Below are 14,202 nucleotides of genomic sequence, written 5' to 3'. Positions count from 1 at the left end.
AATAAGAGGATAGATCAACAAGTACATTTTTCTTTCATTATTAAAATGGTGTACATAAATGAAAAAGTACTTATGCCCGGTCGTGGGGATTCAAACGTGGAAGGTCCTCCAGAAAAGGTGGAGAATAAGGTATTTTGTATTGTTATTTTCTTTTGTTTTAATTTTTATCATTTTTTCGTTTATTTAAATAAGATTTTCATCGGTAATCTTGATCCGAGAATAACAGAAAGTCAAATACTTGACTTTACAGAAAAAATTGGAACTGTCATAAGAATTAGGTTTATATGGCATCAATCTGGCCCAAAAAAAGGCGAACCTGCAGGTTTTTGCTTTGTTGAGTTTGAGACTCGTGATGAAGCTGAAAAGGCAGTGGAAACTCTCAATGGAAAAAAGGCACTTGGACGTCCAATTCGCGTTCGATTTGCTGAGTCTCATTCAAGGGAACTTGAAGCAGCAGAACGAGACGAAGGAGATACAAAACTTGGTGAGGCTCCCCCTTCTCCAACGCTTCCAACATTAGATGATGAAGAACTTCCTGAAGAGCTCAAGGAAAATGAAGATGATGAACTCAAATCCTCGAAAGTTGTGAAGAAATCTACTCCTGCTTCAAGCTCGCATGCTTTTGATAAAAAACCAGAAAAGCGCGTTGTCCCTCTTATGTGTGAAATTAAACATAATTTTGATATTGTTTAATACTGATGTATTTATTTTGTTAATTCATAGGCTACAAATTAGTTTAATTAAGCAAAAGATTGATGCAATCGACTCCGAAACTGATAGTTCTTTGACTGTTGAAAAAGCATTGCAAGAATTGGGATTGAATGTAATTGAAGAAAAAGAGATTAAAAAAGGAGAATCGAAAGAACATAAATCAAGTTCATCGCATTCTCATTTGCATGATTATTCGTCAACAACACCTTTTTCTTCTTCGTCTTCCTCATCCTCCTCTAGATCAAAACAAGGCAGGGATACAAATTTTACTCATCGATCTTTATCTCCAAGAAGTGATTCTTCAGATCGAGATTCCTCCATTTCTCCAACTCGATCAAAATCTTCTCATTCATTTCACAGAAGTCGCCCCATTAAAAGGCATGGCAGAAACAGTAAAAGCGAAACTTCGCCAATGCATTCATCAACAGACTCTTCTTCTTCTACTTCTTCGTTTTCGTCCTCTGATTCATTTCATCGTCATCACAGATCAAAGCGTTCGTTATCTTCCTCTTCATCATCATCATCTTCTTCTTCTTCTTCTTCTTCAAAGCATTCAGTTCGGAAATATGCCCACAAAAAGAGGAAATAACAATTCCAATTTTATTCAAAATAATTTTATGATAATAAATTCATTTAAAAAAATTATAATAATCATTGCATTTTATATAAAATTTGTTAAATATTTTTTTTCTCTTTTTCATCTCAATTCTTTGAATAAATGTTTTTATTTTTTCTTCAAATCATTGTTGTTAGGCATATGACGTTGGAAAAAATTTTCGTAATTAATACATTATGATCTTTTCACAAAAACAGAGTTTTGATCAATTTTTGACTTTTTTCTTTTTTAAATATTTATCCAAAATTCAACATCAAAAGATATTTTTACAAAGTGGGTTATTCTTTTTGAAAAGTCGCAAATGTTTAATATCTGGGTTTTTTGAAAATGTGCTTTATTTGATCATCTTTTACAATGTATTCATCAAACTTCTATGCAATGCACATATTCTTTCATCAAATAAACTTTAATTTTTTCATTTGCAAAATAATAAAGTTTGATGAATAAATTGCAAAAAATGATCAAATAATGTATTTTTTCACAAAACCTTGATATTAAACATTTGCGACTTTTCAAAAAGAATAACCCAAGTTTATTTTTTTCTAATCATCTTAATGAGAATATTAGTTCTTTGTGACATTTTCGATTTATTTAAAAAGGATGAATAGAGAACAGAAAAAAACTATTTTAATTTAAAAAAGACACATTATGATATCAGTTCTCATGTTGATTCAAATTGAATTTGTTTCACGTAATAAACAGATTTCATCTAAGGAAGAAAGAATTCATTTGAGTCTTCAAAAAGTTGTTGCAAAAAATTTGAAAATGTGGGAGGTTATTATTGAAATCATAATTTTTTTCGGGGTGAAGAATTTTCAAACGTTGCTTGTCATTGGGAAGATGTTTTGTGTTCAAATTGTTAAAATTTTACAAATGTTATAAAAATTAATGTTACAGTTGAAATAAAGAAGAAAATCTCTTTATTTAGCAATTTCACTTTTTGAAACTCATATGTTATTATTCAAGTGAAATTTTTGAATAGAAAAATTAGATCGACATAATATGCTTTCAAAAATTATCACCCATATATATTTTAACAATACTAATACATGTGGGTGATTATTTTTTAAATCATATCATTTCATTTTTTAATTTCGATTAGAAAATATCACATGAATATAAACAAAAGAATAGTGAAAAGTTAAAATACTATTTGGGACAAAATATTTGACTTCAGGCATTTTCATTGAAAAATTATGCATCTTAGATGAACTTTTTGTGAACAAAATTTTTCAAAAAAAATTGGTTCATATTTTGAAAAACGTTTGATATCACAAAACACAATATTATTATATCAATTACGTTAATATACGGATACGAAAATCAAATTTATTTTGAAATCTCTGAAAGTTTAATAATGTTATGAGTGAAACAAAATGTTTGTGCTTTGCGCAAAAAAAGCTTGAAAGTCTATATTTTCCCCCATTTAAAGTTATCTTCATCATGATTTCAGCTTTAACATTTGTATTTGAAATGGTTTTGATGATTTTTATCATCAAAATATTAAATCTCTATTCAACGACAACATCCTTTGAAAATTCAATATCCCGAAAAAAGTTATGATTTCAAAAATTATCACCCATGTGATATACGAGACTTTCAAAACTGCTTCATTTGTGCTCAGAAAAAATTAATGATTAAAATCTTTTTGAATTTTGATTTTGTGTTTAGCCAAAATTTAAGAAATAACTTTTTCAAAGTACAAATGAGGCTATTTTAAAAGTCTCATGTATCAAAAGAGTTAGTAGTGTAAAGATAAACAGTCTAAACCGGATATAATCACGACGAATATAATCACATTCGTTTATTGTCACATTTTTCTATGCACCGACATTTTTTTGCTTGTTTTTCATTCATTTTTCATCGCATATAATCACAAGGCAAAAAATATATAATCACAATTTTTTTCATTATAGGTGGATTTTTCATTGAAAAATCGATTTTTTGATCATAAATTTCGATTTTTTTATTTTTTTCAGAAATATGTTTGAATAAGTCAAAATAACATAATAAAATTTAAAAATTTAGTTTTTTTTATTGAAAAATGCGTTTTAATGAAGAATAATTAAAAATACAAAACATGACACAAATTTTATTTATTTATTTGTAAATTTTTATTTTCTTCTGTGTAAAGCATCATCGTGTATAATTACAATCGGATATAATTTTAAAAAGTTGTGCAAAAACCGAAGTGATTATATCCGGTTAAGACTGTATTTAAAGGAAAATTATCAGAATTATTCTTCTTGAAGTCGTTGAGAAATCGATCTTGTCCGGTACTTTATGCACAATCTATTATTTGCACTTTTTTCTATTCCTCTCTTAACAATTTCTCAGTTCATTTTCTAAAATGAAGTTGATTCAAAAGTGCAAACTTTAAAAACAAAAAACTAAAACAAAACAAAAAAAAAAAAAAAAAAAAAGAAGAAGAAGATGAAGAAAAGAAAAAAAAAAGAAATAATTAATAATAAGAATTTATAACTCCTCTCAGTTATTCTCTTGCTTTTTTAATCTTTTGCAAACAGTAATCATAAAGAACTAATCATTAGACAACATTTGTCATGGAAGAATAATTTATTTGATACTGTCGTACAATACTTTCGACAGTTTCTTGTTTTGAAACTGTTGAATGAATATCGAATGTTTTTTGGAAATGAAAAAATATATGTTCATTTAAATTCAAAGTCGGATTCATTATTCTAATAATTTTACACAGACACGCAAAAATTATTGTTTTGAGGTTATAATCAAATATTTAACCTTAACGAAACGCTGAAAATTACGAAAAAAAATTGATCGTACCATTTTAAACATTATGTCTCAACAAAGATTTAGAGAAGGACCTTCTCTTTCATACGTCAAGCCAGAAGCTTCAAAAAAGGATACATCAAAGCCATTAAATGCAGAGTTTGATCCTGAACAAGTCGAATCAGGATGGTCTGAGTGGTGGGAAAGTCAGGGGTTTTATTTTGCTGAGAAAAACAGCACAAAGCCCAAATATGTGATTCCAACACCACCTCCAAATGTTACAGGTGTATTACATATTGGACACGCATTAGGGGTTACTGTTCAAGATATTATTTCGCGGTGTAAGAGAATGCAAGGTTTTAATGTTGCATGGATTCCAGGTACTGATCACGCTGGAATTGCAACACAATCAGTTGTTGAAAGACATCTAAGAGAAACACAAGGAAAATACCGAACAGATTATAAGAGAGAAGATTTTCTCGATCTCGTTTGGGAATGGGTCAACATTAAAGGTGGAGAGATCTGCAAACAATACAGGGCACTCGGTGCATCATGTGATTGGACTCGCGAAGTTTTTACAATGGATGCAACAAGAACGAAGGCTGTAAACGAAGCATTCATTAGAATGTTTAATAATGGTCTTATTTTTAGAAAATATCGTCTTGTTAATTGGTGCCCTGCACTTCAGTCTGCAATCTCTGATATTGAAGTTGATTATAAAGAAGTGAAGCCAAACGACATGAGAAAAGTTCCTGGATACAAAGATCCTATACGTTTTGGATATTTTACAGTATTTTCATATGTTGTTGAAGGAGCATCCAATGACACAGACAGCGCAAAAGAAAGAATATTTGTTGCAACTACTCGTTTGGAAACAATGCTTGGAGATACAGCTGTTGCTGTTAACCCACAAGATCCAGTGTACAAACACTTTGTTGGAAAAAAGCTGATACATCCACTTCGTGGGGACTTGATTCCTGTTGTAGCTGACGATTATGTGGATCTGAACTACGGAACAGGAGCTGTCAAAATCACACCAGCACACGACCAGAACGATTGGGAAGTTGGGCTGCGTCACAAACTTCCAGCCATCAATATCCTCACTGACGACGGAAAGATCAATGGAGTGGTGAAGGAGTTTGAAGGGATGGCACGTTACGAGGCACGAGAGGCAGTAAAAGAGGCACTGATTAAATGTGGCAGCATCTTGAAGATCCCCAAAATGTCTGAGATTCCAAACGCAAGCGCTGTTGATGAAGAAGGGAACCCAACCTCAGCTTTTGCGCTGCTCAGAAAGAGGATGCTTCAGAATGGCATGATTGGCCCAGCAGCTGAAGCTGAACTTGCCGAAGCAGCTGCAGAAGCAAAAGAAAAAGAGAAGGCGAAAGAGAAAGGCGGAGACTACAGTGCTGTAAAGAAGAAGAAGAAGTTCCAAGCGAAAGGAGAGAAGAAAGGAAGCTCTGAGGAAAAGCCAGCAATCCAACTTTCTCCAGAGAAACAGGCAGAGCTGGATGAGACCTCGTTTGGATGGGATTTCGGCCATGCGATGGGAATCACAGTGTGCAGCAGAACAGGCGATGTGATTGAGCCAATGCTGAAGTACCAATGGTATGTCGATTGCTCTGAAAACGGGCTTGCAAAGCATTGCAAGAGTGCCATGCGCAGCTTCACAACGCCACCTCCAGAGCATCCATCAGACCCATATGAAGGAATGATTGCAGTGACACCACCGTCGCACAAGACGATTTGGGACAATTGGTTCAACGGGATGCGCGACTGGTGCATCTCAAGACAGCTGTGGTGGGGGCATCGTATTCCTGCATATCGTGCCTTTTTGAAGACATCTGACGGTTCAATCCCTGCCGAAGACGATTCATCGAAGTGGTTTGTGGGACACACTGAAGAAGATGCATTGAAAGCAGCAGCGAAGTTCTTCAATGTTCCAGAAGAGAAAGTGTGTCTTGTTCAGGACGAAGATGTGCTGGATACGTGGTATTCATCTGGTCTGTTCCCGTTCTCCATTCTTGGATGGCCCGATGAAACAAACTCTGACTTCCAGCAGCTGTTCCCAACATCTCTTCTTGAAACAGGTGAAGATATCATATTCTTCTGGGTAGCCAGAATGGTGATGATGTCGATCAACCTCACAGGAAAAGTGCCATTCACAGAAGTCTACTTGCACACGATGATCAGAGACAAGAACGGAAGAAAGATGTCAAAATCACTGGGGAACATCATCGACCCACGTGATGTCATCTATGGGCGCACAAAAGCTGAACTGCTGGAACGTGCAGACAAGGCGTCTGTCAGCGATGCAGAGAAGAAAGTTTCGAAGGAGGCAATCGAAAGAGAGTACCCACGAGGAATTGAAAGACATGGCGTTGATTCTCTCAGACTCGGATTGGCAACATATCTCCGCCAGGACTCGAGCATCAACCTGAACCTCGATGTGGTCAAGGCACAACACGCTTTCTGTAATAAGATCTGGAACATGACGAAGTTTGTGCTGATGTACCTTCCACAAGGCTTCAAACCAGTGCAGAAGGAGATCGAGTGGAGCGCAGACTGCTTTGTGGGGAAAGCATCAGGCGCCTCATCCTCAACCACCCCATCGCCCGTGCAGCAGCCACATGAATTGAATGCTCTTATTTCCTCACCAACAGACCGCTGGATGCTGAGCAGAGTGTATCACACAGTGCACAAAGTGATCAACTACTTCAACCAGCTGAAGCTTGGAGACATTGTCAACACCGTCCGCTCACTCATCCTCGACGACTTCTGCGACAGATATTTGGAGAGTGTGAAGCCAATTCTCCAGTCTGAGTCATCCACCTCTGCCTCCTCTTCATCCGAGCCATCAGAAGCGAAGGAAGAGAAGGAGAAGAAAGAAGGTGCCCTTAGCGAGGCTGACCAAGTGAGACAAGTGTTGTACGAAGTGTTGGATGTATCGCTGCGTTTGCTCCATCCATTCATCCCGTTTGTGACAGAAGAATTGTGGCAGCACATTCCACGCAGAGAAGGCGACAAGAGCTCAATTTCCGTCTCGTCCTTCCCTCTGGATACTCAATACGAGTGCTTCTGCCACTCTGCCCCAGAATCCACACTTAAGTACAATGCTGCTGTGCTCAACAGTTGCACGGCAACTGTCTTCCAAGCCACAAACGCCATTCGCTCACTGCGCGATACTTTCAAAGTTAAGCCATCGTACAAATGTGAGGCATTTATCGGATTTACTGATGCATCTTCCATCTCAGCTGAACATGCTGCAATGTTTGAGCAGATAGAAAAGGGAATAATTTCAAGTGACGCTGCCGGAGACAGAGGTTGTGCTTCGCTTGCCTCTCCATCTCCGTCACCTTCACCTGCCCAGTCTCCTTCTTCCTCTGCTTCTGCATCGTCCTCACAGCCTTCTTCCCACTCCAACCTCATTCCCCCCAATGTACTCATCCAGTGCTGCCCACAGCTCCTCCAATGTGTTGCCAGCCGGTTCCTCACCAAGCTTGCAGGTGCCAAATCAGTTGCTCTGCTTCCAGCAGCCAACGAGCGTCCAGGGTGCGGAGACGAGTGTGTTGTGTCGTTCATTCCAGGTGCCACAATCTTCATGAGATTGCGTCGCGGCTCAGCGAGTGTGGACTATGCAGCTGAGGCAAAGAAGCAGCTGGCACAGGCAGAGAAGACGAAGAAGGATATTGACAAACTGGAAAAGCAGCTGGGAAATAAAGGCAAGATTCCAGCAGACAAAGTGGCTGACATGGAGAAGAAGATCATCACGAAGAAGGCAGAAATTGCTTCAATGGAGTCACTTGCAGGGCAGTTTGCGAAACTTGCTGAGGCTCAGTCATTGGAAGGAGAAGAAGGAGAAGCAGACAGCGATGAGGAAGGAGAAGCAAAAGAGGAGGAGACAGAAGAAAAGAAGAAGATGAGGGAAGAGAAGAGAAGGAAGATTGAAGAGAAGAAGAAGCAGAAGGCAATTGAGAAGAAGGAAAGAGAGGAAAGAGAGAAGAAAGAGAAAGAGGAGAAAGAAAGATTGAAGCAAGAAAAGAAGGCAGCTAAAGAAAAGCTGGCAAAAGAGAAGAAAGCAAAGAAAGAAGCTGAAAAAGCTGAAAAAGCTGAAAAAGAAACAGCAGAAGCAGGAAAAGAAGCAGAAGAGAAGCCAAAGGATCAATAAACTCAATGAATTATTTTTATTCTTATTCTCTCTCTTTCTTTTAGATAGTTATTGATTTTTTACAGATCTTTATTTAAAGTCCTGATATACGATTCAAATGTATTCTGAAGTTCAACATTAGTATTTGCAATCACTTCGTTGAAAAATAAACACATACACAAAATTTGAAAAAAACGATCCTATTTTTCATTTAAAAAGATCTTATTTTTAATTAATTTTTAAAATTTGAATAAAAAACACAATCAAAAAATAGAGTTGAAATTACTTGTGAAACTTTCGTTTAAACATGGAACACAATTTTTGAAGGTATTTTCAATGGATCAACTTGTTTTTCCTTTCCTTTTTCATCTTTCATCATATTCGGCATTTTTTCCTCTTTCCATCCTTGTGCTTTGCCATCAGAAACGATCTTCTCCACAAATGCAACTTTTGTTTCATTTGCCAAGTCCAACATAAACTTCGGTGTTTCTATTATGATAGTCGATGACAATGATGAAGAAGGTGTCGAAGAAGAGGAAGCAGAAGCAGAAGAAGATGAGGAAGCAGAAACGCAATTGCCATCACGCTTGCAAAGCTGTGAAATGCAGTCCAGCTCTTTTGCGCCAGTGAAATCGATGCAAATCACATCAAAGAGACGTTGGAAGTACTTCTTTTCTGCAAATGGCTGAGGGAACAAGCTGTTCACTGGAACAATTGTCACTTGACAAGCTTCGGGCTTTCTCTCAAAAGTCATTATGTTTGACTTTGGCTCAGTGCTGGCTGATGACGTCTGCTTTGCTTGTTCTTCCTTTCTCTCTTCTTCTTTTTCTTTGCTTGTGTTGTCTTCATCTTCACCTTTTTCTTTCGTTTCTTTCTTTTCTTTCTTATCCTCTTTCTTCTCTTCTTCTTTTTTTGAGCCATCTTTGCCAGCATCTTCTTCATCCTTTGTGGGTGTATAATTCACAAACAAATTGTCCAAGTCACCAAGTATTTCTCTCATGTGCTGCATCGAAACTTGGCCAGAAGAATGAATGTGCTTTCCATCTCTAACTGAAAGCAACTTTTGATCTTCACATTCCAACCCATACCCAAAAAATGGACCATTTACGATATCTCCCCAATAGCCTCGAGAATTCACTGCTGTTCCCCGCTATAATAACAATAACAAGAAAGAGTCACAAAGAAATACACAAATTTGTTCACGAAATTATTTATGAAAAATATTGTGTCAAAAAAATGCATACGACGCTTCCTTTCAAAGTGGTAATTATTGTTAGATTAGGTTTTATGTGTCCTCCTTCTCTCATGGGAAACGCAATACCTTCGTTTCTCCATCTCTGAAATTCTGTATCATGAATTATTGTTGCACCTAAGTCATGTAACTTCATGTGAATGTCCCAATCCACAAGATTTCTTCGATGATCATATCTTTCTCTGTAATACTCCCTCAATCGTGTATCCAACATTTCCGAAGCATTTACACCTTCATCTTTTTCAAAGTCGCGAGTAATTTCTATCATTTGATCAATTTCTTTAAATTTTAGTCTTTTTCTTTCAATATTCCAAAGAAACGGATTCGTTTTCTCTTCCAAAAAGCTGCGTAATTGTTTTCCAAGTGAAATAACTTGATTGAATGTATATTCGCTAACGAGGAGATTACCTTGGATGTCAAGAAAAGTTTCTGCTCTTTCCGCAACTGGTAATTCAAAATGATTAACGAGTAAAATCTGGCATAACTGACGTACAAGCGATTCGAGATTTCTTTCAACAACGTAAATATTTAACGATTTAATTTTTTTATTGATTTTTAACCCTTGAATAGTCTTCAAAACATGTCTACAATCTCCAGCGTTGACAATTAAAACTGTTGCATTTTCCTGATCATTCTGAAGAAATGAAAGAAGATTCAAAGCTTGCGTATTCCCTTTTAATAAACAGGATCCTGCTCCAACAATCAACGGATCAGGCTTCTGCATAACAACAATTTAGCGAAATTTGAAAAAAAAGAATATCTGAAATAAAATATTATGGGGAAACAAAAACTGTTGTCACAAATTATAAAGCAATCTTTACACTTTATATTTTAAAATACTATTAAAAAAATAAAAATGTGAAATGCTAAATAAAAAATTAATCGAAAACACTTTACATATTTTGCCATAGATTTTTTAGCATTCCAATGCAAAGTGCTTCATAAAAATTCTAATTCATCTCCATCTCTAATTGGTGCTATCTGCCCCAGTTCATTAACACATCTGGAAAGATAAGTTAATTTATCATTCATAACCTGAATGCCCTTTCGAACAATATCCACCGGAGCCATTGCTCCAGTTCCCTATTAAATTGAAAAAATCAATCGAATTATTAATTTTGAACAATTCAATAGAATGAAGAAATATTAAGAAAATTAAAGTAAATTCAGCAAAAGCTTTTTGATAAAAGCGAGTTCATACTTCAACAGTAAAACGAAAGACATTCGGTGTCCTGTGAGTTATTAAAACCATTCCCTCTTTTCCCATCTCTTTTGCTTTAATTTCGCATTCCTTGCAATACATGCAATTCCAATGATCTGAAATAACAACTGCACCAAGTCCAGCAGATTCGTCATATACTTCAGCAGGGCATGATGCGATGCTTTTTTTAAAAAAGAAGAAAAATGAAAAATTTTTAATTTCAAAAAGAAAGTTAGAAAACATTTCAACGCAAACAATTCATGTTTTTCTGATTCGCTCAATTCATCAAGCATTGCTGGATTCAACTTTATCTCTGGTTCATATGAAAACACACAACAACTTGTCGGATTCCATTTTGCATGTACTTTTCCACATCCCTAAAACAGAGAATTTAAATAAAATTTAAATTCCATAGTTTTCTAATTTTTAACCATACCTTTTTAGCATAGGCTCGAACAACAAGTTCTTGATGTTCAGCTAATTTACAAAGCAATATACCTTTCGGAAATTGATCATCTTGTGCTACAGTAACTCTATCATCGTCCGATTGTAGATCAGTTGAATATACAGACACAGGCAAATCTTTGAAAAATAGGTCATGAAATAAAAAGAAAATTAAAATATTCCTCAAACCAGTCGCTTTAACATCAAGAGTGAATTCTACAGTGCATCTTGGGCAATTTCCAGAACATGTACAATCCTAGGTTATATGTATTATATTGCACTTTAATCTGCGAGAAAAAATAATGAATAAACTTCTTTTGTCAAAAATGCAGAATCATCCACAGGGCTCGTCAGAGGAATAAGCCCCAATCTCAAAGCTATAAATTCATCTGGTAATGTTGAAGTGTTTGAATAGAATTCTACCAAATCAATAGCCATCGTTTGAACTTCAGCAAGGATAATTCGTCTTAACGAATTTGCAACGCTAACGTCGACTCCTGAAAGCAAAAATACGAGCCTTTTTTTTGTCTGTTCAATAATTGATATTTTAAGTGACATGAAAATTTATATGTTCAATTTTTGACGGCAATTAAAAGAAAACAGCAATCAAAAAGTGAATAGTGGTATTGATCATGGGAATTTAATTGAAGTTGAAGATGAATGGAAGGGAATCCTCCGACCCTATAGTTGTTGAATATCGTGCAAATTTGGAAGAACTAACAGAACCAACAAAGCCTGCTATTAACGCTTTAACAATGGTTGCACAAGAGAATTCTCAATTAGCACCTCAAATTGCTCGATGTATACAATTACGCATTTTACGGGCCCAACCAGAATATAAACTTACAGCATTGTATTTGCTCGATAGCATCGTGAAAAATTTAAGAAGTCCTTGGATCGAACTTTTTGAAACGAATATTATTGAATGTTTCACAAACGCTTTTATGTCTTCAGATATGAAAATTAGACATTCTTTACAAAAGTTATATAATACGTGGACTGGCGTATTTTCTCAGTCAATCCTTGCACAACTTCAGCATCTTTTCAAACCACAACAACCTGAACCACAAATACAACCAACTCCAAGAAATGATTTGGTAGATGCGTTTCGGCAAGCTCCAGCACACAATCCATCCAATTTTCGTACACAACAACCTGTTACTGGAGGTGTAGATCCACTCATGCAAATTGATAGCACAATTTTGCAATCTCTTACTCCCGATGAGCTGAATATTTTATATTCTGTTCTTTCAGAAGGAAATTCCGCTCAAAGAGAACCATCTCCTCCTTATTACCAACACCCTTCAAACATGTCGTCATTTCACCAAGGAACTTCATTTCAATCCACTAAACAAAGATCATATCCACCACCATATCCAGAAAAATTTGAGCGAAGTTACAGAGATCGAGCATCTCGTTCTCCATCTCCTAGCTCATCAGCGTCGGAGCAGCTCAACTCATTTCTTTCTCAATTTATTTCTTCAAAACCTTCACCAGCTCCGTCGCCGCCTGCAATTTCGTCTCCTTCCTCAATGATGTCATCGTCACAACCTTCAAACCAGGCATTTCAAATTCACTCACGTTCGTCATCTCGATCTTCATCTGTGCAGATGGTTCCAGCGGGACCGCCTCGCATCTGCTTCCCCACGAATTACGCAGACATTGAGGTGTTCAAACAGCCCATCTCCCGCAGCTCGTACAGCTGGCTGTATGACGCACGGAAAGAGCACCAGTGCTCAACATGTGGCAAGCGCTTTGAGAAGAAAGAGATGCTGCGATGCCACATGGACTGGCACTTCGATGCGAATGTGCTGCTGAAGGAGAGGCAGGAATCAGGCCAGTTCTGCCGCGGGTGGATGAAGCCAGAGGAAGAGTGGGTCAAGAAAAGGAGGAGAAAGATAGCAGCCTCGCTGAAGATCCGAATGGGCAGGGACAAAGAAAAAGGCCAAGAAAGCAAAGAGAAAACACGGAAGAATTTGGTGGATGCCGAAGAAGAAGACTATTACCCACCGCTGGATGGAGAAGATGTGGATTTGTCTGACGATATTGAGAACATGGGTGCTGATGGAGCAGGCTTAGACAAAGGGCTGAGTGCAGATTCTTTGGCAGGGGGCACAGAAATAGATGCGCTGCTGTCGCGTCTGGGACCGTTTGTGTGTCCAGTCGATGCGCAGCAGACGACGTGTCCTGTGTGCGGCGACCAGTTTGAGCAGCAGCTGGTCGAAGAAGACGCAACGTGGGTGTTTGCTGACTGTGTTGCGGCAGCTGACAGAAGAGTGACGTCTATAGCGGAGTTTCGGCTTTTGAACGAGAAAAGAAAGGATGTGCTGTTTTTTGGAGTGGAGGAGAAAGAAGGCGACAATGCGAAAAGGAAGCCCCGATTGTCGATTGACAACGATGACAATGGAGAAGAGGAGGAAGAATACCTGCTGGACGGAGAAGACGAGTACGACGAAGACGAGAGCGATGAAGGAACTCTGATGTTGGATGCGAAGATTACGAGAAAAAGCGACAAAATGCGGATTGGCAAGAAGAAGTCAGAGAAGATCTTGCAGGGCAAGCTGTACCACCCGCGCTGCTGGCTCATTCTGAAGAAGGAGACATTGGCAGCACTCAAATCTTAGTTAGGAATCTTGTCATATGAGGATTCAAACAAACTTGTTAATATCTGCTTTGTTTTTTTTTTTTAAATTGCTGTTATTTTAAGCTGTTTTAGACTTTCTTTAACAGTTTTTTTATTTTTGTTTAATAAATGGCAAACCATTCAAAGGCAATATTTGTGATTTGCTTGTAACTTGACTTTCAATGTCGAAGTTACGCATTTCCCATTACGATTTCATTTTTATTTAACCATTTTACAAAGTTTTTGCGTTTTTTTATTCTTTATTCGATCTTAGTGGTATATTAGTTAGATCGAATTTCAACTTTTTCTTCACAGATTCAGCAGATATTGTTTGCTGATTATCAGAGGAAAGCATATTATATGCTCAGCTGGAATGAAAGAAAAATCAACCAATCCTTTTTACAAAACAACATGTGAGAATTGACAACTTCAATAATCATGAAGAAGTGTAATAAAGGAA

General features: G+C 36.9%; 5 protein-coding genes across 5 annotated transcripts; 3 read left to right on the top strand and 2 right to left on the bottom strand.

The window, feature by feature from the left end:
• Positions 1 to 11: 11 nt before the first annotated feature.
• Positions 12 to 1,536, top strand: MONOS_13444 (putative RNA-binding protein). Its single transcript, XM_067866151.1, has 3 exons — positions 12 to 129; positions 193 to 659; positions 724 to 1,536. Exons 1-3 carry the CDS (start codon positions 46 to 48, stop codon positions 1,298 to 1,300), a joined length of 1,128 nt encoding a protein of 375 aa, XP_067725503.1. The 5' UTR covers positions 12 to 45; the 3' UTR covers positions 1,301 to 1,536.
• A 2,599-nt stretch (positions 1,537 to 4,135) lies between these two features.
• Positions 4,136 to 8,440, top strand: MONOS_7278 (putative valyl-tRNA synthetase). The gene has a single exon (XM_067877589.1). The coding sequence runs from the start codon at positions 4,143 to 4,145 to the stop codon at positions 8,241 to 8,243; it is 4,101 nt and encodes a 1,366-aa protein (XP_067725502.1). The 5' UTR covers positions 4,136 to 4,142; the 3' UTR covers positions 8,244 to 8,440.
• On the bottom strand, positions 8,426 to 10,246 carry MONOS_7279 (putative dynein assembly factor 3, axonemal). The gene is made up of 2 exons (XM_067877590.1): positions 9,467 to 10,246; positions 8,426 to 9,372 (listed from the first exon to the last, which is right to left on the bottom strand). The coding sequence occupies exons 1-2, from the start codon at positions 10,196 to 10,198 to the stop codon at positions 8,524 to 8,526; spliced, it is 1,581 nt and encodes a 526-aa protein (XP_067725501.1). The 5' UTR covers positions 10,199 to 10,246; the 3' UTR covers positions 8,426 to 8,523.
• A 24-nt stretch (positions 10,247 to 10,270) lies between these two features.
• MONOS_7280 (putative RNA polymerase II core subunit) lies at positions 10,271 to 11,738 on the bottom strand. The gene is made up of 6 exons (XM_067877592.1): positions 11,432 to 11,738; positions 11,309 to 11,375; positions 11,112 to 11,257; positions 10,931 to 11,052; positions 10,676 to 10,856; positions 10,271 to 10,557 (listed from the first exon to the last, which is right to left on the bottom strand). Exons 1-6 carry the CDS (start codon positions 11,675 to 11,677, stop codon positions 10,414 to 10,416), a joined length of 906 nt encoding a protein of 301 aa, XP_067725500.1. The 5' UTR covers positions 11,678 to 11,738; the 3' UTR covers positions 10,271 to 10,413.
• Positions 11,739 to 11,775: 37 nt separating this feature from the next.
• On the top strand, positions 11,776 to 13,743 carry MONOS_7281 (uncharacterized protein; the record flags this gene model as incomplete). The annotated part of the gene is made up of 2 exons (XM_067877593.1): positions 11,776 to 11,920; positions 12,074 to 13,743. 2 exons carry the CDS (start codon positions 11,776 to 11,778, stop codon positions 13,741 to 13,743), a joined length of 1,815 nt encoding a protein of 604 aa, XP_067725499.1.
• Positions 13,744 to 14,202: the final 459 nt, after the last annotated feature.

Source organism: Monocercomonoides exilis (genome assembly GCF_001643675.1).
Source record: "Monocercomonoides exilis strain PA203 chromosome Unknown scaffold29-1213020, whole genome shotgun sequence".
Lineage (NCBI taxonomy): Eukaryota > Preaxostyla > Oxymonadida > Polymastigidae > Monocercomonoides > Monocercomonoides exilis.
Note: the sequence above shows the minus strand (reverse complement) of the source record. Positions and strands in the feature narration are given on the sequence as shown.

Bases quoted from the DNA above. Each gene is read 5' to 3' on its own strand.
- MONOS_13444 (XM_067866151.1), top strand. From the start codon at position 46: ATGGTGTACATAAATGAAAAAGTACTTATGCCCGGTCGTGGGGATTCA. The intron at 130-192 runs GTATTTTGTATT...TATTTAAATAAG, and splicing joins CAGAAAAGGTGGAGAATAAG to ATTTTCATCGGTAATCTTGA. The intron at 660-723 runs GTGTGAAATTAA...GTTAATTCATAG, and splicing joins AAGCGCGTTGTCCCTCTTAT to GCTACAAATTAGTTTAATTA.
- MONOS_7278 (XM_067877589.1), top strand. From the start codon at position 4,143: ATGTCTCAACAAAGATTTAGAGAAGGACCTTCTCTTTCATACGTCAAG.
- MONOS_7279 (XM_067877590.1), bottom strand. From the start codon at position 10,198: ATGCAGAAGCCTGATCCGTTGATTGTTGGAGCAGGATCCTGTTTATTA. The intron at 9,373-9,466 runs GTATGCATTTTT...TTGTTATTATAG, and splicing joins CCACTTTGAAAGGAAGCGTC to CGGGGAACAGCAGTGAATTC.
- MONOS_7280 (XM_067877592.1), bottom strand. From the start codon at position 11,677: ATGTCACTTAAAATATCAATTATTGAACAGACAAAAAAAAGGCTCGTA. The intron at 11,258-11,308 runs GTTTGAGGAATA...TATTTTTCAAAG, and splicing joins TCTTGATGTTAAAGCGACTG to ATTTGCCTGTGTCTGTATAT. The intron at 10,558-10,675 runs GTATGAACTCGC...TCAATTTAATAG, and splicing joins TCTTTCGTTTTACTGTTGAA to GGAACTGGAGCAATGGCTCC.